Source organism: Leucoraja erinacea, chromosome 7 (assembly GCF_028641065.1).
Source record: "Leucoraja erinacea ecotype New England chromosome 7, Leri_hhj_1, whole genome shotgun sequence".
In the NCBI taxonomy this organism is placed as follows: Eukaryota; Metazoa; Chordata; class Chondrichthyes; order Rajiformes; family Rajidae; genus Leucoraja; species Leucoraja erinaceus.
Window position 1 is genome coordinate 61,727,741 of NC_073383.1, and position 22,675 is coordinate 61,750,415.

At 38.9% G+C, this 22,675-nt stretch overlaps 1 protein-coding gene across 1 annotated transcript in view; it reads left to right on the forward strand.

Annotated features, from left to right (window-relative positions):
* The window catches only part of LOC129699053 (rho GTPase-activating protein 15-like), a 688,053-nt gene that overhangs the window by 360,535 nt on the left and 304,843 nt on the right, over positions 1 to 22,675 (forward strand). The window contains exons 8-9 of the mRNA XM_055638666.1: positions 18,317 to 18,412; positions 21,207 to 21,333. Of these exons, the coding sequence (XP_055494641.1) occupies positions 18,317 to 18,412; positions 21,207 to 21,333 (223 nt within the window). The remainder of the gene's footprint in view (positions 1 to 18,316; positions 18,413 to 21,206; positions 21,334 to 22,675) is intronic.

Sequence of the window (22,675 nt, forward strand, 5' to 3'; positions counted from 1 at the left end):
TGCCATTCAAATTTAAACCAGCTTGCAGTTCTTTTGCGCTTCACAACCTTTGCATCCTTTGAATTTGACGTGGCGAATCAACATTTCTTTCAATAAAAACTCAATAAGCTAGCTACAGAATTTGAAATGGATCTTTGTAAACTCTACAATAAAGTCAATATGATTATGAGATTTTTACAAATAAGTATAAATTATATACTATGATACTGTATCATTATTGATTACTACATTGTAGGTAACATTGTAGTGTCTATGACATACACTCTTGAATGCTTTTGTTTTTCAAATTAAACAGTTCTTTATTTTAACACTGTTTCAAGTCCTCCTCTCTATCCTCCCCCCCCCTTTCTCCTCCCCCTCTCCTCTCTCCCCCCCACTCCCCTCCCCCTCTCTCCTCCTCCTCTCTCCTTCCCTTTCCCCATTCTCTCTCCACCCCTCTCTCCCTTTCCCCCATCCCCTCCCTCCCCATCTCCCTCTCCGTCCTCTCCAAGTAGGTATGTTACAATACTTACCTTCTGCCACTGGCCGTGTGCGCGATTTTGGCGCATTTGAGGGGGGGCGGGGTTAAAACAAGGTTTTTCTCGACCTGGTCCTGAATTATATTTTGTTGGAGTGCAAGATGTTGCTAAAGAATCGTTCCGATGGCTGTTCTGTGTGGGTTTTTTTTTAAATTCACCCGACAAGTTAATCGCTGTAGTGATTTTAAAATCAGCTTCTGAAGCCGTCAATGCCGACAACGGGGCCGGATTTTATGTAGGGGACAGGTAAAAGAAAGTAGTTTATTTTTATGTATAAAATTGTTTCTTAAGATGTATTTAATTCACATTTTAAATTGCGAAACGGTGATTTTTCCCCCCGAAGAACTGGCAATGTATTTGCTGCCGATATGGGGGACTAAATTCACCGCATCCTGAATGTTCCATCCAAATGGTCCCGTTCCAGAAAATCCCACTCGCACGCTGATTTAAATGGCCATTAATTTACAGGTATTAAACATTAAATTCCTTCCATTTGGCCTATAAACCCATGACAATGAGATTTAAAAATTATGTTATATTCTGAACTCTTGTGTGAATGGTATTTGGACACAGGCTATTTAAAAATGTTAATCTATTCTTAAGAAATGGATAGATGTTTAGATCTAGTAATTGAATTTTGTAATTAGCTACAATTAGGTAACTAACTAATTATATGCTTTAATTTCAAGTCATCTAAGTAAGATTGTTTCATATTTGTTTCCGAATGCTTCAATCTGTAATAACTGAAAATTTATTTCAGTTCTCTTAAATTTTAAGAAAGTTATCGGCTTTTAAATGTTCTCGATCACAGCTTTTGTATTAAGTCAATAAAAAAGCAATAGGGAACAAGATGCCAATTTCCGAGTATGAAAATGGCCATAACATTTTTAATACTGAAGGTATGAAAGTAAATTAGGTGTCAAATTAAACTTATTTTTATGCTTTATCTGATGGGATAAATTAAATTTCATTTTTAAAATCTCAAAATTTTGTAACATTGCTACTCCAAGGTCCAGTTCCGTCCTTTTACTGCTGGGTTCCTGCCAGCAGCACCACCACCTTAGAGGAGGGCGGCCATGGCCCACCCCTGGGTGAAACACGGGGACGGATGCAGCCCATGAAAGGGTCCATTTAATGATTTCCCCGTTGCAGCTGTCCCCGGTGCCGGATATAAAACACATTTTATATCGGAGTTTTTCTTTTCCGAATTTCAAAATACTTTGTGCGCTGGTTTCAGAACTTGTGTACGCGCGCACAGCTTAGAGGGAACGCTGACATGCAGTGTAATGTCTATCCATCAGAAAAACATGAAAATCCACTACATTTATTCACACAGTTGTAATTGTTACTTCCCCATCTCTTTTTGTATGCAACCAATAGCATTCTACATAAATATCTCAGAGACCTTTATGCTCTTATTAATGTGTCTTAAGATTGTTAATTATCTGCGGTACATGTGTAAAAGTGCATTCATTAATGGTTGAAAGAAATATTAATGACATTATTATTATTTGTAATGCATTATGTCAATAAGATGGGAATGGAGGGATATAGAACATGTGCAGGCAGATGAGATCAGTTTATCTTGACATCATGTTTGGTACAGACATTGTTGGCTAAAGGACCTATTCCTGTGCTTTGCGTTGCTATGTTTTATGTTCTAAGATCCAGGATATAAGTTTTGACCTGTGTCCATCAATTTTGGGACATTATTTATTTTAAACTACCCACAATAATAAAATTTCCATTGAATCACTAGCAAATTATATATTTAAGATCAATAAGGACTGGTAATTTCTCTGCAGGCATTAGTGCTCATGATCCTAATCTTAGTGATGTGATGTATGGTTTTGTTCTCCAGAGGAAAGGAAATTGATTAATACCCATTTTCTCATTTTCTATTTGCTTTCCTCCCTAAATAAAATTACTTTGATATTTGCCCCAATGTTATTCATCTCTCCACATAAAAAGTAAATGACGAATTGAGAAGTTGTATTTTTTCTCCAGCTTTGTTTGCTCATATGGTACTTATTCTGTGGTTCTACAGCTAAATTATTAGGCAGCCCACGTAGCCCGTGGCTTGGTTTTAATTCAGTTTTTTGCTGAGAAAAAATCCTTTTGATTTTGATATATTTATTGTCTGGTAAAAGAAATACCTGGTTCCGACTTAATCAGGATAATTAAGTGAGGTAATCAGGTCATTCTTAGTTATATAATTTGTTAATTTACTACCAGGAAGATGAGGGATGAAATGAAAGAGATCAAAGTTTATGAGGGGAATAGATAGGGTAAATACACAGTCTTTTATCCAGAGTAGGGGGGTCGAAAACCAGAAGACATAGGTTTAAAGTGAGGGGGAATAGATTTAATAGGAGCCTGGGGGGTAACATTCTTTACACAAAAGGTGGTAGATATATGGAATGAGCTGCTAGAGGAGGTATTTAAGGCAGGTACAATCGCAATGTTTATGAAATATTTAGACTGATACATGGATGGGAGGTTTATAGGGATATGGGCTAAATGTAGGCATTGGGATTAGTGTAGATGGGACATGTTGGTCGGTGCGGGTAAGTTGGGCCGAAGGGCCTGGTTCCATGCTCTATAACACTGACTCTAAGTATATAATTCCATCCTGGTTGGAATTGAGTGCCATGATAAACTACATGTGCACAGCCAAATCTTTCCAGCAAAACTCCTAATCAAATATCAGAAGTTTAATAAGTAATATTTCAAGCCTATAATATAAGCTAAGATTTCAAGAGGTTCTCAATTCTGCTGAGTTTAATGTCATTGACTCACCCCATGTTCTGAAAAGAAAAATAACGTTGAAATCTGACCAGCTATCACATAACAAGTCCTATTGCATGCTGCTTAACAGTTTTTGAGACCTGCATATGCCCCAAATGGGGTCGCTTAAGATATGTCATTTACCATTAGATCACTTCTTTGTGTTTTTTCAAAAGTACCTTGGCATAGTTGACACAAAATCTTTGTACAATGAATATTTAAATAAAACATCATGTCAAAGAAAACAAAATAAAAATGGGTGTTATATAATCATCAGTCCATATGCAGTGTTTCTTAAAACACTTTTGAAATTCTGAAGATTAAATGATTATTTATGCTTATGCAATGATTGAGAATCCCAAAGACCTTTTATCTATGAATTTGATACGTGCAACCAGCACTTAAGGGGTTATATGCTCTGTAAACACATACTATTGCAATGAATCAGATGCTGTAAACCTTCCAACATGCAACAGCTGGGGACAGACCTGCTCATGTAGGATCTCAAACTATGGCCAAAACCTGGCTTTTTTTTTTAACAGGGCTGCTGAGCTTTCAGTGCAGGCAGTTTCAGCACATTGGGTGATGTCATTAACTCTTGTTTGTTCCACTGTTACCAATCCTATGAGAATCTGGTTTATGGTCCTTAGTCTGAGTTCATGTACGATGATTTTGTTTGATTTTTGTATGTCATTTGCAATGCCATCGGTTTTATTTCTGGATGTTATAAGCCGCTTTTCGACCGACTGTGAATTGATTACATTAATTAATAGCTATTTTATTTAAGTAAAGATGAGAATAAGTTTTTCCTTCAGTATGTATATCAAACAATTATAATGGATCGACATTAAGCTTATTTTTCAACCTCTAGTGATTTATTTTTGAATGCCATTACTTAAACAGTGTTAGTAATCCCACTGTAACTGGCCTGGAGGAGTTACTGAGCTTGACGGTGTGTGGAAGTTGAAGTAAAATGTGCAATTAAAGTTAAAATTGCTTGATATGTTAGTTCAGTGACTTCACAGTATCAAGGGGCAATAACTCTCTGAGTCACTTTCCCTCCCTAGTAATAACATAATCTACGTTCACATTAAAATAGGAAAATTAAATGAATTATAACTTTCATTGTCTTAGAAGAGTATGATAGTTCCATTACTTGAAAAGGGCTCTCTTTACTAACACTCTTTTTCAAAAGCTGAGTTGCTGCTGTAAATTAAGGTTATGTTTAACATCTTGCTTTTCTTTTATTCATCGATGTTCATTTACCCAGTACTTTCCTTTTAATTGTCTTTGGGGAACTGGCTGGTAAAAATTGCTCAATCTCAGCAGTGCAAGGGAGCTATATGTCAGGCACAATTGAACTGACACAATCCCTGAAGTGTCCTTTGTTAATAATTACATTTCTACTTGAGTTAATACAGTCCCTTCTGCTGTCAGGAAGGTGTGGATCAGTAGAAATATAACATAACTCCCTTACATTACCCTGACTGCTGTGATAATCCGAGGCTGAGGAGGAGATCCTTTTTAAGCTTACTTTTTCCTTGTTTTCTCCGATCCCAGCATCAAGCAGTCTTCAAGCTGGAACTGAACAAAATATCAGGCTACAGTCAGCTCACAATAGAGGTCGCCCAGCAAAAGCACTTCTATCATGCAACCCAAATCATTGTGTAAATAAGTTTCAAAATATAGTAAATCTGAACAAGTATTAGGCACAGCCAAATGTGTAAGAGGGGGAAATCTTTTAGAAATATTAATATGCTTTGAACTGAAAATAAAAACATTATGTTGCTGCCCATAAAGTAACAGTAACATTTTCCACTCATGATGTGATACCATGCCGAGTTATTTGCTATGGCTTCAATTTTGGTCTCTGCAGTGGTTCATTATTGTCACCGAGATGCGGTGAGAAAACATTGTTTTGCGTGCTCTTAGGCATGAATACTTAAGAATGAATTGCAGATACAACAAATAGTCCTCCGTCATTTTCGGCACCTCCAACGTGACCCCACCACATCTTCCCATCTCCCCCCCTGTCTGCTTTCCACAAAGACCGCTCCCTCCATAACTCCCTGGTCAATTCTTCCCTTCCCACCCGCACCACCCCCTCCCCGGGCACTTTCCCTCGTAACTGCAAGAGATGCTACACTTGTCGCTTTACCTCTCCCCTCGACTCCATTCAAGGACCCAAACAGTCGTTCTAGGTGCGACAGAGTTTCACCTGCACCTCCTCCAACCTCATCTATTGCATCTGTTGCTCTGTAGGTCAGCTGATCTACATCAGTGAGACCAAGCGTAGGCTTGGCGATCGTTTCACCGAACACCTCCACTCAGTCCGCATTAACCAACCTGATCGCCATGTGGCTCAGCACTTCAACTCCCCCTCCCATTCCGAATCTGACCTTTCTGTCCTGGGCCTCCTCCACGGCCAGAGTGAGCACCACCGGAAATTGGAGCAACAGCACCTCATATTCCGCTTGGGCAGTTTGCACCCTAGCGGCAAGAACATTGACTTCTCCAATTTCTGGTAGCCCTTGCTGTCTCCTCCCCTTCTCAGCTCTCCCTCAGCCCTCTAGCTCCTCCTCTTCCTTTCTCCTTTCTTCTTCCCGCCCCCTCCCTCCCTACATCAGTCTGAAGAAGGGTTTTGGCCCAAAACATTGCTTATTTCTTTCGCTCCATAGACCCTGCCGCACCCGCTGAGTTTCTCCAGCACTTTTGTCTACCTAGGCATGAGTACGTCGGGTTGCAAAAAAGACAATAAACAGAATGCAAAATATACCATTACAAAGGTATAAAACAACATGCAGATACAAAAAGTGGAAGGACTGTGACAAAGTAGATTGAGAGATTGGGAATGCATCCTTAACATATGAGAGGGCTACTCAAGAGTCTTTAACATCAACAAAGAACTCGGTCTTGAATCTGTCTGCGTTTGCGTTCAAGACATTGTATCAACTGACCTACAGGAAGGGAGTAGAGGAGTGGGGGGGGGGAGGAGGGGGAAGAGGGAATAACTGGGATGCGAGTACTATTTCATGTTCGCTGTTTTCTTGAGGCAATGACAAGTGTAAATTTGGGGGGGGGGGGTGGTTGGGGGGAACATGGGGGAGACGCTGGTTTCGATGAAGGACTGGGCTGTGTTCACAGTTTTGCAGTTTCTTGTAGTGTCTTGGGAAGAGCAGTTGCCTTACTAAACTGTAATGCACCCTGCTATCTGTGGTGCATCTATAAAAAATGGTAATAGTCATCGAAGGAATGCTGAATTTTCTTGGAGACACCAGGAACTCAAGTGTAGTGGGTGAGGCAGCATCTGTGGAGTGAATGGACAGGCCAGTAATTGACAGGACTTGCAAATATTTACGATTTTCATAAAGTACTGGGACCATCCTTCAGACATTCTCCTGTTTGAAGCAAGATCCTGACACAAAATCTTGTCTGTTCATTCCTTCCACAGATGTTGCCTGACCTGCTGAGTTCCTCCAGCACTTTCTGTTTTGTCAAGCTTCCTTAGGAATCTGAGGAAGTAGTGGTGTCGGTGTGCTTTTTTAGCGTCAAAGTATTGGACCAGGACAAATTGTTTGTGATACTTACACCAAGGAATTGGAAACTCTCAACCATTTCCATTTCACCACCATTGATACATATTGGGGCATGTAATCTCTTCCCTCCCTTTCCTGAAAATAATAACCAGCTTCTTCATTTTGCTGACATTGAGTGAGAGATTGTTGCTTTGGCAGCATGTGACTTAGGTCTTTATCTTTTTCCCATACTCTGTCACATCATTGTCTGAGATCTGGCATGCCATGGTTGTATCTTCTGGGAACTTGTAAATAGAGTTAGAGAAGAATTTGGCCACACAGTCATATGGGGCGTATAGTAAATAGGGTCTGAGAACCACATCTTTGCAGGGAGGGGTACTGTATTGAGACTGGTATGATCATGCAAGATGGTTTGGTGCCTATCCTCACTGATTAGGAAGTCTTGGATTCAGTTGCAGAGGGTGTTGCTGAAGTTTGAATATGAGTTTGGTTGGAATTATAGTTTTGAAGGCTGAAATAGTGTCCACAGATATGAATCTGATGTAGATGTCCTTGTTATCCAAATATTCCAGGAATTAGTGTCGGGCCTGGGAAAATGTGTCTGCCGCGGACCTCTTGCAGCAGCAGGCAGATTGCAGTGGGTCACGTCTGTCTGAGAAGCTGGGGTTGATGTGTGTATTGAGGGATAAAGATTGGCTGGGAAACAGAGAGAGCTCAAGCTGAAGCCATTCATGATGTTGGATATGAGTCTCAATGGATGATAGTCATTATTGCACTTGTTATTCTTTGGCACCAGGTTGATAGTGATCTTCTTAAAGCAGGCGGAACCTCAGATTGGAGTATGGGGAGGTTAAAGTGGTCTGTGAATATGCCTTCCAGCTGGTACATATGGATTCTGACGACATTGATGTTGAAATTGTTCTTATAAGTTTTGCTAATGAGAGGAATTTGTCTCAAAGATATGAAGGACGTAATCAATTCATAAAGTAGAATGCCACAAAAAAGTCACAGTTTTTCTGAAAGATGAAAAAATAAATCACAGCTGCATAGAGTAATCAAACCGATATGTTACTCAGAGCCAGCAGAAGTTGAACTAAAAGTTAGTCATGTAAGTCTCATGAACAAATTCTGACAAATTGTCCCAATTCAATTAGTCAGAAGTCTCTATTCTTGGATGCGACAAGCAGGCATTGCATGGCCCTGTCTTCTGAATCACATTTTTAACTATGCAATACAGAACCCCTGATTAATCCCTCAGATTATGTCAGCTTTGAACCCTGCTCCTAAAGGTTAAACACTCAGTTCAGGCTGACAATTTTATGTGTTACTGAGTGAATGCTGGACAGCAAAAATAATTTTACTTTGAACAAGGCATTACATTGAGGCTCTCATGCCCCTTACATGTGAAAGCCACAGATTCTGGGTTAAAAGACTTGAGGTCTCCCTGTTTCCCAGCAGCACGGTGGCGCAGCGCCAGAGACATTGGCTCGATCCTGATGTCTGTATAGAGTTTGCACGTTCTCCCAGTGACCGGCGTGTGTTTTCTCCGAGATCTCATGGTTGGTGCGGACTTGGTGCGGCGAAGGGCCTGTATCTCTAAACTGAACTAAACTAAATAACCTCAATGCTTCAACCAATAGCACCAGTACAAATTATTTGGCAATTTATCTCGATGCTTTTGATGGCTAACTAGATACAAACTGTAACTTCCTTGGTTATGATTGAACCAGCATACTTCAACATGGTGTCCTTTTCTGCTTTATTCATAGCCCAGAAAGTGAATATCGCAGCAAGATATGTTTTGGTGTTGGTTTATTTTTTTCATGAGTATCAAAATGCAGTGGAAAACATTATGTGCTATCCAGGAAAATAATATCATGCATGATACGATATGATACGATAGAACTTTATTTATACCAGGAGGGAATTTGATCTGCCAACAGTCATAAAAACACAAAATACATGAAACATGAAATTAAAGTGACTAGTGGAAAAGATTGGGGATGTGCAAAGATTGGGGAGGGGTGGTGGTGGTGGGGGGGGGGGGGGGGGGGGGGGGGGGGGGAAGTCACAGCCTACCTCATAACATAAGGGGGGGAGGAGTTGTACAGTTTGATAGCCACAGGGAAGAAGGATCTCCTGTGGTGCCCTGTCCTGCACCTTGGTGGAACCAGTCTGTTGCTGAAGGTACTCCTCAGTTTGACCAGTATGTCATGGATAGATGAGCTGTATTGTCCAGGATGCTCTGTAGTTTGAGGAACATCCTCCCCTCAAAGACCACCTCCCATGAATCCATCTCTGCCCCTAGGACGGTGCCGGCCTTCCTGATGAGTTTAATATTTCTATTGGCATACATCAGGTTGTGCACTGGATCTTGAGAAAATTTAAAAGTGTACAATACTAGTTTACAAATTCAAAGCTGAAAGCGTTAAATTATAAAAACAGTTACATTAAATCGATGCACATTTTTCTGTTGTACAGTTTAAGAGGTGATGACCCAATGGTTTAACAACTAACAAAAAATGCTACAAATAGCCCAACAAAACAATCTAAGATTATATCAAAAATCTCACACCAATTCATCAACCAGACCAAACTCATACACTTAGAATTTGGTGAGCAGACCTCAATGTTAGTGTATAAATTCATGGAAATGAAGCACCATTTCCTCTTTTAGAGAGTGAAATGAAAGCTGAAGCAAAATCGGGTTTTTCAGCTGTTCCACTTCTTAAGAGATACGGCTGCAGAGCTTCGAGGGTTTTGAGCAGGTATTTAAGAAATTATTGTTATCCTATCAATAATTTCTTGCTGATGTTTCAACTGAGCGTAATGACCTTGCAATGATTCTTTATATGAAAACATATATTTTTATGGGTTTAACATTAGTTTGGGAATAATTTAGAAACAATAAACTGCAACTGCTGGTTTACAAAAAAAGGACCAAAAGTGATGAAGTAACAGCAAATTTGGCAGCATGCCCGGAGAACGTGGATAGGTGACGTTTTGGGTCAGGACCCTTCTTGCGGGTCTGTAAAAGGGAGCATTTTGTGTCATTTAATGAATTCACTTTTCTTTCTTTTTTTCCCATACTGTTTGGCCTACTTGTTTTATTTATTAAATGGATTGTTCCTGGTGAAGTACCTGATAAAATACTATTGAGCACCATTGTAATAAATCTGAGTCATGTCTGTAGTGTTAATAAAACAGAAACTGGCAGGAAGCTGTAGGATGGTGATCTCTTTCACTTCCACTGATAGAGATTTCTTGATTCTTTTGTTTTGAGAAAGGATCAATATCACATTCTTGTTCACTTGTTACGCTGCAATAAGTTAATATCATATAAGTTTGCCTTCAGCAGATTTAAATCTCAGATTACATTCTCCACCTTTTGCAGTTAACCAAAATAACCAAGGATTAAAATAAATGCAGAAATCACTGAGGAATTCACCCAAAGGCTCGTGCTTTAGGCGACCTGTTGTGTGTGGATTGGTGATTTCCTACAATGTTTTCCTTTCAGTGTCAAGTAATAACAAATAATTAAAGAGAATGTGATCAGTGTAGAGGAGTTAATTTGCACAATGTAGATTGCTTCTCAACAGTTAACAATCAAATACATGATTTGTGTGCTATTCACACAAGTTCAGCATTAAGTTGAGTGGTTTCAGATTGGTGGAAGACATCTGAGGCCTTTCTAAAATTTACTGGACAAAATCCTGCAGCATTACACAGTTCATCTCTCAACATAGTAATCTCAAAGACATAAAGGGGCTGTCCCACTGCTGCGAACTAATTGGCGAGTTTAGAAGAGTTTAGGAGAGTTTGAAAAAGTGTCATGTTGAAAACTTCCTTCAACTATGTGGAAGACCTCCTTCGACTATGTTGAAGACTAGCTTCAGGAAAATTGCACACAGAATAGTGGAGAGTGAAGACGGCCTCCTTCGATCTCCTTCGGCCTCCCTTCGACTATGTTGAAGACTATCTACGATTACCTTCGACTACCCTCGACTACCTATGAATAACATGCCGACCTACTACGGCCTACTTCGACTAAACCTACGAGTAAAAATAATATTGATTTTTTTTTCCATGGCGACCTTTTTTTACTCGCGGGTATTTTTCCGCATGTTGAAAAATACGCCACGATCTAGCTGCGGCCTCGAGTACGCGGGGACTACTTTTGAGCATGAAGGAGAGTTACAAAGACCTCCTCGGAACTCGTGTCGACCATACTGCGAGTATGAGTCGAGGGCAAACTCTTCTGAACTCGCGGATTAGGTCGCTGCTGTGGGACCAAGTTTTGGTAGTCTGCATCAGGGTAATTCACACAACATTTTCTTGTTCTTCATTAATGCTTATCCATCTTTAGTTTGTATATCACATCTGATATACTAGATATTATAACCCTGAGATATTTTGATTGAAATATCATATATTATATAAAATTAAAATCAAAGCATGTTTTAAAAGGTGCCAAAAAAAGCCATCTTGTACCTTTTAAAGTGATTGGATTAGTAATCTAATGAAATTAAACAGTTTCCAGACTTTTCTTTACTGTTGAGGGAAGTACAACGGTCTTCATCACACTTCCAGAAAAAAACATTAAAATTGCAGTTATTCTGCGATGAATTAGCAGTGATAATTGTAGCCCATGCATGACTTGGTGCCAAAAAAACGGTTCTGATTTTGTTTTGGTTTTTATTGCTTATTAAACCTTTGCTGAGGTGCAGTTTATGAATCGAGCCTTTAAACACAATCTGTGACTTGTATTCAGTTGTGGAATTATTTTTTAATGCTGCTAGCTGCTGCATTTTAAGTCCTCCGCAAACGTCAAATAGTTAAAAGATTAGAAAGGTTTTTTTTTTGTGGCAATTTTGGAGCCTCATGTTTGTGTGATGTGGACATTAAATTATTCTAGTTTGGTGGCATTTGAAAAGTGAATGACCCAACCCTAAGCAGCTAAATAGTATTTGTGTTCCATATGCCATATAGTTACTAAATGAGTATGATAATCACAAACATGTCACAGATTGAGCTTGAGTGAGCCAAGAAGCAGAGTGACATGGCAATAATGAATGATTGCACCAGATTCAGTGTCAATCTTCGCAATCTGTGCAGCATTATAGTTTACAAGGGAAATATACAGAGGCATATCTCCAACACTTATTTTTACATTTTGGCTGAAAATGTTGTGTTTCCTTTTAATTATTATGCTTGCCTGTACTTTTTTGACTAGTGGGTATATTTTGCAGCAATATGTTCCTTCTCAGATCTTGTCAGCTCTGAGTTTTTGCACCAGTTTTGCACCTTATTCTACTTGCCTGGGGATCATTGATGGAATCAAAGAGCATATATATGATCGGGTTACAGTGAGATACCAAATTTATTTTGGAATTATTTTGCTTTTACTCCAAATATTTGTATCATTTTCCATTTTATTTTATTCAATATGTACATATTTTACAAATAAAGCTGACACAATTTACATGTCTCTCCCTCAGCAATCTCATGAAACATTTATCACTTGCAGACACCCCATTTCATTGTCTGCTGAGAAGTATTTGACATAGAAATTAGAACATTGTTGTATGTATTAGGTGCAATATGTGTTATTGAAATCTGTTTCTGTAATTGGATCCAAATTCCAGAAAGAGGATGTAATTTGCTTATGTTACTGCATTGATGTCAGTGCATACAGCGAAGGATAAGATAGGAATGTAGGAAATAGAATCAGGAATATGTCATTTGACTGCTTGAACCTAGTTAGGCAATCACTAAGATCATAACTGATCGGAACTTGATCACAGCCTGTACTCTATAACCATTGACTGCCCTATAGTCCTGAACAGTTGGTCTTGGTCTAGTACTGCTTGATCAGCAATATGTTTACCGCAATATTACAAGTAAAAATAGCACACCATAATATCATAAACATTTGTGATATATATAGTAGAGGCCATTATCTCTGCAATTTTGTGAAAATGAGTTAACATATTTTTATGATGAACAGGTATATATGACTATATTCCTGTCTAATACAGACTTTTTGCAAAACAAAATGCAAAATCTAGATATAAGGTCAAAACTGATAGGAGTAGAATTAGGCCATTCAGCCCATTGTCTACTCCATCATTCAATCATGGCTGATCTCTTTCTCCCTCCTAACCCATTCTCATGCCTTCTCCCCATAACTGGCACCTGTATTATGATATTGGTAACTATAGTAAACTATCAAAGTAACTCAGATTTAGAATGAAGGTCAACAAAAAGTGCCCAATCTAAGGTTGGGTTAGTGTCAGCTTATTGTCATTCCTGTTGCCATGCTAGCACATTTTTGTGATGAGCTAGTATATATGACCATATTCTTGTCTGATACAGAAGTATTGTATAACAAAATACAAAAATTATCATACTTGCGCAATCCGTAATTGTAGTAAAATGTTAAAGTAACTTAGCTTTATAATGAAGGACAACATAAAGTACCCAATAGAAGGTTGAGCTAGTGGATACCAGTTTATTATCATTCCCCCTTCAACATCCCCATGCAGGGTGATTTTTACCAATTAAAGCATCTAATATTTGACAGGTAAAATAAATTGATGAGACAGAGGTGGACCCCTTCTTTCATCATACAAATAACTTTTTTCCAGATCATTAAGACCTGAAAATAATTGTCTTTTGTGAGGATTATAGTCAAGTGTCCATAGTGTTTTATTGTCATATGTCCCAGATGGGAAAATGAAATTCTTACTTGCTGCAGCACAACAGAATATGCGAATATGTAAACATAGTACATAACGGGGAAGAGGAAAAAAAATAAAAAGTTAAATAAATTACAAATATAGTGCAATAATAATATAGTCTTTTGCAGTTCAGATCTTAGAACTTATTTGTTGTTGTGTTTAATAGCCTGATGGCTGTAGGGAAGAAGCTGTTCCTGAACCTGGATGTAACAGTTTTCAGGCTCCTGTACCTTCTTCCTGATGGCAATGGTGAAATGAGTGTGTGGCCAGGATCTTTGATGATTTTGGCTGCCATTTTTTGCATAGATCCCTTTGATGGTGGGGAGGTCAAAGTCGGTGATGGACTGGGCAGTGGTCACTACTTTTTGTAGTATTTTTTGCTCCTGGATGTTCAAGTTGCCGAACCCAGTCAGAAGGCAACCAGTCAGAATGCTCTCTGCTGTGCACCTGTAGAAGTTTAGGAGATTCCTCTTTGACATGCCGAATCTCCGTAATCTTCTCAGGAAGTAGAGTCGCTGATGTGCCTTCTTTATAATTGCATCGATGTGCTAGGTCCAGGAAAGATCTTCGGAAATATGCACGCACAGGAATATTTTTACCCTTTCCACAATCATCCCAATGATGTGAACAGGATTGTGGGTCCTCATCCTTCCCCTACCAAAGCCCACAATCAGTTCCTTGGTCTTACTGATGTTGAGAGCCAGGTTTTTGTGCTGGCACCTTTTGGTCAGTCAGTCGATCTCACTCTGACTCATCCCCATCTGTGATTCGTCCACCAACAGTGGTGTTGTCGGCGAACTTGGTGATGGAGTTCACACTATGTCCGGCTACACAGTCATGGGTATAAAGTGAGTAAAGCAGGGGGCTGAGCACGCAGCCTTGAGGTACTCCCGTACTAATTGTTACTGAGGATGAATAGATGGATATGTCATGCGTTCATGTTTGCAGTGGAGACTTTGGGAGGGATAATGTATGAGAAAATAAGCAACACAACCTTCAAATTGCAATAATAAACAAAGCAGTATCATTTGATTGGATTATTCCAAAAATTGCTCTTTAAAATAAAATAAATCACCTATATCGATATTTTTTTACAAATAGATATTAGTTCCTTCATGTAAGATAAAGGTGAAACTCCCAAGAAATGTATATGCTTTCACTTGAGAGTTTCATCTTTTATCTGAGCATTGCAGAGATTATGAGGTTTCATTAAATTATAATCCTAAAAAGACTTTCTAATTTGTGATGTAATATCTCTTGGATTTATATCCGTAAGGCTGTATTCCCAAAGTAATATTTTCTCTCAGCAATATTTGTAGCAGATATAATCAATGCATTCCTATGAGACCATCATTGTCAAAAATCATTGCAAAGTATTTCACTCAATTATATACTAAAGTCCCAATCAGACCTTTGCCCCTTTCTACAGCGCTAACAGGAAAACCAAGAAAAAGATCTAACTGCATTCTGTTCCCTTGCCACCAATTTCGTTCTTCTCCCTGACTACTGTTTCATTATTATCCTTACTGTTCTTTGTGTAAGTCATCTGGTCTGGCCTTGTGCTAAACATCTGAATGCAAGATATCTCCACCTCTTTGGTTTACAAAAACACTTCACAGTTCTTGTACCAGACAATGCTATGGTCAACAAATATTCCCACCTGAGCTCTTCTGCAGTTGCAACCTTAATGCAGACATCTATGAACACCCATGCTGATATTCTCCACCTTCTTACCTTTAACCCTTCATGGACATGAGCTCTCCCATCACCCCTAACTGCTATGGTGACCTATAATGGGAAGGCTAGTAGTTATTGCCCTTGCAAAGCTAGGTTAACCCCTACCTTAAAATACTGCAGTTGCTTTGGTGAAGGAACATCCATAATGCTGTTGGGTTGGGAATTCTAAGATTTTGACCCAGCACAAAAGAAGAAAAAATGATATACTTTCAACACATGCTGATAAATGACTTGGAAGTACACCTGCAGGAGGTGGTGTTCCAATGGACCTTTAATGATTAGAGCAGCTCAGTGAAGATCCAAATATGTCATTTCAAAAATTTGAACATCTTATAATGAATATCCCTCCAAGGTTTGAAGGTTCAAGGTCAGTTTATTGTCACGTGTATCAGTGAAATTTGAGTTACCATACAGCCATACTAAGTGAAAAGCCACAAGACACACAACCACATAAAGTTAACATAAACATCCATCACAGTGGATTCCACATTGCTCACTGTGATGGAAGGCAATAAAGTTCAATCTTATTTCTCTTGTTCCTCAATCTTTTGCCTCCATTCCTGCATATGCATGTGCCTATCCAAAAGCCTCTTAAATTAGACCATTATATCTGCCTCAATCACCACTCCCAGCAGTTTGCTGCAGGCACCCACCATCTGAGTTAAAAAAAATTGCTCCGCACATCTCTAAACTTTGCCCCTCTCACCTTAAAGTCATGCCCTCTAATATTTGAATATTCCATCCTGGGGAAAAAGGATCTATGCTGCTCATTTTATATACTTCTATCTAATCTCTCCTCATCCTCTGTCATTCCAGAGAAAATAATCCAAGTCTGTCCGACCTCTCCGTGTAGCTAATACCCCCTAATCCAGCTATCATTCTGGTAAAGTTCCTATGAACCTTTTCCAAACCTGTGCCCTTCAGAGTTGACTGAAGCTTAGGGTATTCTATCCAAAGAAGAGTAGTTGCACTGGAGCAGTGGCAGTGAGGGAAAGATCATAATATTTTTGGTACGGTCAGAAAGCATATTCTATCAAAAATAAAGTAAAAGTCAATTTTATTCGTCACATGCACCCAAAGGTGCAGTGAAATGAATTTGCCAGCAGCGATACACTTAAAAAACAAATACACAATACACAATAAAATTTAACACAAACATCCGCCACAGCATTCTTCAATGTGGTAGAAGGCAAAAAGGCTCGATCAGTCCTCCTCCTTTGTTTATCCGTGGTTGGGGCCATGAACCCTCCGTAGTTGCCGCTACATACGGCCCGATGTACAGGCCGTCTCGTCGGGATGATCAAAACTCCGACGTCAGGATGGTCAAACACACTCCGTGGCTTGGATTGCCCAAATCAGCACTTTCCTACTGGAGACCGCGGCTTTAGGATGTTATAGGCCGTAGGCCAGCGGTCAGAGCTCTTCTCCGGCGATCCCTGGCAAGGGATCCCAGGCTCCGGATGGTAATTCCACCCCCCGCCTGCGGCTAGAAACTGCACAGGCCACAGCCCCATGATGTCATAGTCACCCTGCCAGCGATCGGAGCACTCCTCTCTGGAGACCCCCTGCAAGGGTTTGCCTGCTCCGTGATGGAAAAGTCCATGCTGTGCCTGCTGCTGAAGCTCTGGGCCCGACTCCGGGAAAGGCCGCTCCAATCCAAGCTGTTAGGCCGCAAGGGAGGCAACATAGAAAAAGTTGCCTCTCCGTCGAGGAGGCGACCAAAGTGGTGGTCCCCCCCCCCCCTTCCCCCCCCCCCATCCCTATCCCCCCCTCTCCCCCCACCCCCCCCACAGGACACACCAAGAAACACCTAAACTAACATTTAGATACACCAAAAAAACAAAAAAAAGTTGAAATAACGAACACTGTGTGGCAGGGCAGCCATCTCGCAGCGCCCCCACCGATGCCCAATTTGCCTAAAATGGACTAATTCTGCTCCTATGTCTTATGGTCTCATGGAAATTGAAATGGCTGCATCCCGAGAGATCAAATCGAGTTTTGCTGTACTTTCGTTGGTACACATGACAATAAAATACTTGAACCTTTTGCAAATAATGATTGAATTGCCCTTTATTTCTACCCCCCAATAAGTGTGCATCACTGCCCATGCATTTTTCTTGTGATAAGTAAAACTAGAAAGCTCCCCAGTATATGTACCAAGCAGAAAAAGAATGTTACTTAATTTATTTCATCCTGCACTCATACAGTATTTCACTATCTTGCACTATGATTCAGGGTATATGGGGAGAAGGCAGGAACGGGGTACTGATTGTGGATGATCAGCCATGATCACATTGAATGGAGGTGCTGGCCTACTCCTGCACCTATTGTCTATTGTCTATTTCTGTTGGAAGTTTGCTCCAGGTTTCACAGAAGATGGGGAGGTCTGTTTCCGTAATATTGTTTTCATTTTCAAAGATGAATTGTAATTAACCTGGCTGATCTTCAAATATTCTGGCTTAAATCATGTCTTTCATTAGTAAACATCCCTTTCTTTCTGGTTTAAATTAAATAAACAGTCGATGATGGAAGTGCCCATCAGGTCCATCTCCATTCAAGTGCGACAAAGTAGAGATAATGTTTCATGTGGAAACATTTCATCAGAATTCATTTATCACAAGGTTCTTCTTCCTTGCATTTTAATTCATTTTCAATGCTTTCTCTTTTAATTCTGGACACAGGACTGAAACATCTGGTTTAACGAAGTATTCCCTTCAGTTTTAGGCAGATGTGTTTGCAATAAATATAACAGAGTGAATTGGAAGTCAAACTTTGACTGGTCTCCACTTATGATTGTATTATGTGACTTTCAGGAGAAGGAGAGCTAACAGAAATATGGTCAACTTTAGTTTCTTAATTCCTCTGTTGCTGTTGAGTAATGCTTATTTCAGAACATAATGAGCTAAGTGCTGACAGCTGAGAGGGCTATGTGTTTCTTATATTATTTATTCAATTAAACTAACTCGCATTCCACTCTGTTTTTGTTTTCTTGACACAGCTAACAACAATGACAGGGAATGAATTTCTTCTCCATTCTGATGATGACAGTATACATGACTGGTACAGGGCCATCAGACATGTGATTGATAAAATGGTAAGTATAATGCTCCTAACCCTATTCAAACAACTTATCCTGGAAGAAAGTAAAAGCATTTTGTATATTTGTTCAATCTGTCCGAGGTTGCACAATAAACATTTTGCGATTCTTTGCCAGAAAAATATTTTCCCATATATTTTCTGAACTTCTCAAGCTCTGATCAGCCCCTTTTGGACTTTGTTTCATTTGTTTATAGCTCCCTGTGGCATTATTAATCCCTCTTTGCATATTTTCTATCAAATGTTTTGGCATGGTGGTGTTTTAAATTTAAAACAGACCTAAAATGAATCAAACAGGATTCATAATGTGCATGTATAAAAGATTGAAATAAATATACTAACATGTAATCCATAAATTTATATTCACACCGACTTTTCATTATTATCATCACAGTAACTCTCGTCAAATACATTCATACCAAATTATTTATAAATGAACTTGATTTTCATATTTAACACAAGCATGTGGGCTGATTCTTATCTGAGACCCACACTTTTTTAACTGTATGCTGATCTTGTGAGAATTTTAAATGGTGGTATACAATACCCTTCGCAAAAATACTTTTATTAGATGAAGTTCTGCAATGACCAATGCAATCATGCTCAAAATTAATATTCATGGGCTCTATTTTATGCATTTGAGATGTTCACTTCCAATGCACATTTAGGGAATAGGATTTATGGAAGTAAATTAATTGCAGTAGAAATAAGGTTTTCCTTTCAAAGTTTCAAGCTGGAAGTAAAGCATAACTTACATTATAAATCACTTCTAATCATAAGATGTCTCCAAGAACCTTACAGGTAATAATACATTTTTGTAGTTTTGTCATTGTTACATTATATAAAACATGGCAGGCAATTTGCACATAGTACGAAATATGGGGTAACGTTCTGATAATTTGTTTGTTTAACAATGTTTGTTGAGGAAATATATTGGCCAGTGATGACTCCTTCAATCTTCAGCTAGTTTGAAATAATTCTATGGATTCTTTCATATCCATTGGAGAGGACACACGATGAGTTTGGTTTAGTAACAAATCCGGATGCCAGTTCTAACTACAGTGCTGCACTTCCTCAGTGTTACCCAAAATTTGTTCTCCAATCTCTGGCATGAACCCATGCATATGACATTGAATAAAAGTGTTACCACTGAGAATTGTCAGTCGCATTACAATAGCTCTACAAAGGTTTTCTTTTCATATTTTGATACTGATATAATAATATCTCTCCAGGATCACAATTTAGAATGGATATTGAAAGGCTTGGATAGAGTGGATGTAGGGAGGATGTTTCCACTAGTGGAAGAGACTAGGACTAGAGGTGATAGCCTCAAAATTAAAGGATGTTCTTTTAGAAAGGAGATGAGAAGAAACTTATTTAGTCAAAGGGTGGTGTATCTGTGGAATTATTTGCCACAAAAGGCTGTGGAGGCCAAGTCAGTGGATATTTTTAAGGCAGAGCTAGATGAGCCATGATTGAATGGCGGAGTAGACTTAATGGGCCAAATGGTCTAATTCTACTACCACTTATGACACAAATGTTTCCAAAATCCTAATTTTATTTTCAAGTGGTTTCTCATTAAGGGGAGCCCAATGGAAAACTCTAGTGACACCATTTGGTATTAATTTATTATTGTCATGTACCAAGATACAGTAAGAAGCTTTGTTTGCATTTATCCAATCAACTCATACTGTAAATGGGTACAATTAAGCCATACACAACAGGAAATGCAAAGAGAAAAATACCAAAGTGTAGAATATAGTGTTTCAGCATTATCGTGTTAGTTACAGAAAAAAAGTGCATAGTCTGTGTCTGTGTAAAAAGTGCAAATTAAGAATAAGGAGTAAGCCATTTAGAATGGAGACGAGGAAACACTTTTTCTCACAGAGAGTGGTGAGTCTGTGGAATTCTCTGCCTCGGTGGAGGCAGGTTCTCTGGATGCTTTCAAGAGAGCTAGATAGGGCTCTTAAGAATAGCGGAGTGAGGGCACATGGGGAGAAGGCAGGAACGTGGTACTGATTGGGGATGATCAGCAATGATCACATTGAATGGCGGTGCTGGCTCGAAGGGCCGAATGGCCTGCTCCTGCACCTATTGTCTATTGTCTATTATGTGGTAGGTTGGAAGGTCAGGACTACATCCTAGCTTATGAGAGGACCATTCAATGGTTTGATAATAACCAAGTTGCATTTGTTTATCACATTAATTGTCACATTTTTCACATTAGATGAAGTATTTGCCTTTGTTATTATAACAGAATGAGACTGTGAAGCCATTCAAAGCTAAGTACAAACAATAACTTACGGAACTTATTTATGAGGTAAATATGTGAAATGTACGATAGGGTAAGGTAAAACAAACTTCACTGCACAGATGCTTTACAGTTCACATGATTGTCCACCCACTTACACTCTGGAAGACATTTTCAACCTCCTCTTACCCATAGATCATATGCCATCCCTCATTCAAAAGATTTGGAGACCCATTCATTTGCCTCTGCCAACTGGTTGGTAAGTGAAAGGCAAGTCTGGTTAGATTGGATACCAGTTTTCCTTCTCATGCTCTGGAGGCATCACTTTGCTTGGCAACCTCATCTGTGATTTGCCACACTATGGGAATCTGCTGCATGAGAAATTGGAGGCAACAAACTTGAATCATTTTGCATTTCAATGATCTTATTTGCTTTTTCTGGCTTGGTTGGCTAATGGTAAATGTAAAATTATATATATATTTTTCATTTGTGGTAAAGAGATTCAAATCTAAATATTTTCTCTTACTGAAATCCATTCCAGTCAAAGAAGGGGGTCTCAATACCAGCACACAGTATCTGGAAAAGTTCAAGCAGTGAAGAAGTGAACAGGTGTGAGGGAGACAAGACTAATCCAAAAGAAGCAAAATCTGAGCACAGAAAATCATTAAGTAAGTAACTTTGTTTCTCCATACCTTAATTTCTCTTTTACGTATCCAATAGGTATAATCTACAAATATATCGACCACTTAGAACTGTTCACAAATTCACATAGTTGGGTTTTGGAAATATTCAGTAGGTTATGCTGCATTGAGAGGAAGAGAGAGAATATTAAGATATCAGATTGATGACCTTTCAACAAACTAGTGCAGATAAAATATCCTCAGCCTAATGCGTGTGTCTCTCTGACTCTCACACATTCTCTCACTCTCACTCTCTCTCTCCTTACTCGTCAATGAAAGAAAATCAAACCGTTGACTAAAGGAAAGAAAGAGGAAAATTACTAACTGATTTCTAACTACCTCCTGGTTTTACATATGTTATTTTTGTTTTAAGGATGGGTAATGGAAAATTGCAACTAAAATGATCAAAAGACATGGACAAATCATCTGCAAAAAAAGAGCATTGCTTGGCAATAGAGTTCTCTCCCTCAGTTACATTCTGCCACATAGCTATAAATGTCAATTGATCCCTTACCAGTATGTTGAAAGTATTCCTAATCTTCCATTGTGTCTATTGGGACTGTGCGTAAGCAAATAAGCACGTCTAAACTGTCAGTGTTCATTCTCATTTAGTTTATCTAAGATATTGCAGGCATCTGCAACCAAGGTCAGGGCTTGTTCCTATTACTTAGCATTTCTATGAATCCAGATCACAAGACAGACAATTTGTTGGGTAGGTGAAGCTGTAACAAAATAAACAATAGACATTGTGATTTGATCATTCATCCCATTATCTAAATCTTAACAGATGAGTCAATACTGTAACCTTTGATCAGAACACAGACAAGTGATCTTTAGCTGTGATCTTATACAGAGAACCAAAGGTGCATTGTTGCAAAGATTATATTTGATTCAAAACTTCAGGTAGCAAAAACATTCCCTGGCCTTGCAATGCTTGGTACCATGCCTCCCTAAAGAAATAAATTATGACGTTCTCTGGCACAGTCATTACTCATTTTAATTAACAAATGAAAATAGGAATAAACTAAAGGGCTATTCCTCGTTAAATAAAGTGCTATTATGTTGATTAAGTTGATTTTGGCTCTTTACATTTTTTGAAAGGACTTACTTCTACTTATTTCACTTTTTGAGAGCCACAGACAAGTGACATTTCATCACATCTTGCTTTTTGGTATTATGAGCCATGATGAAAGAAGACAATTTTTGATAAAAATGTGGGTGAACATTGTTCTTCATATGTGGTTTCTAATTATTTTAAGAAATATTTGTAATATGCCTTGAGAATTCCATATATAAAAAATAAGATGGCAACCACATGCTGAATTCATTA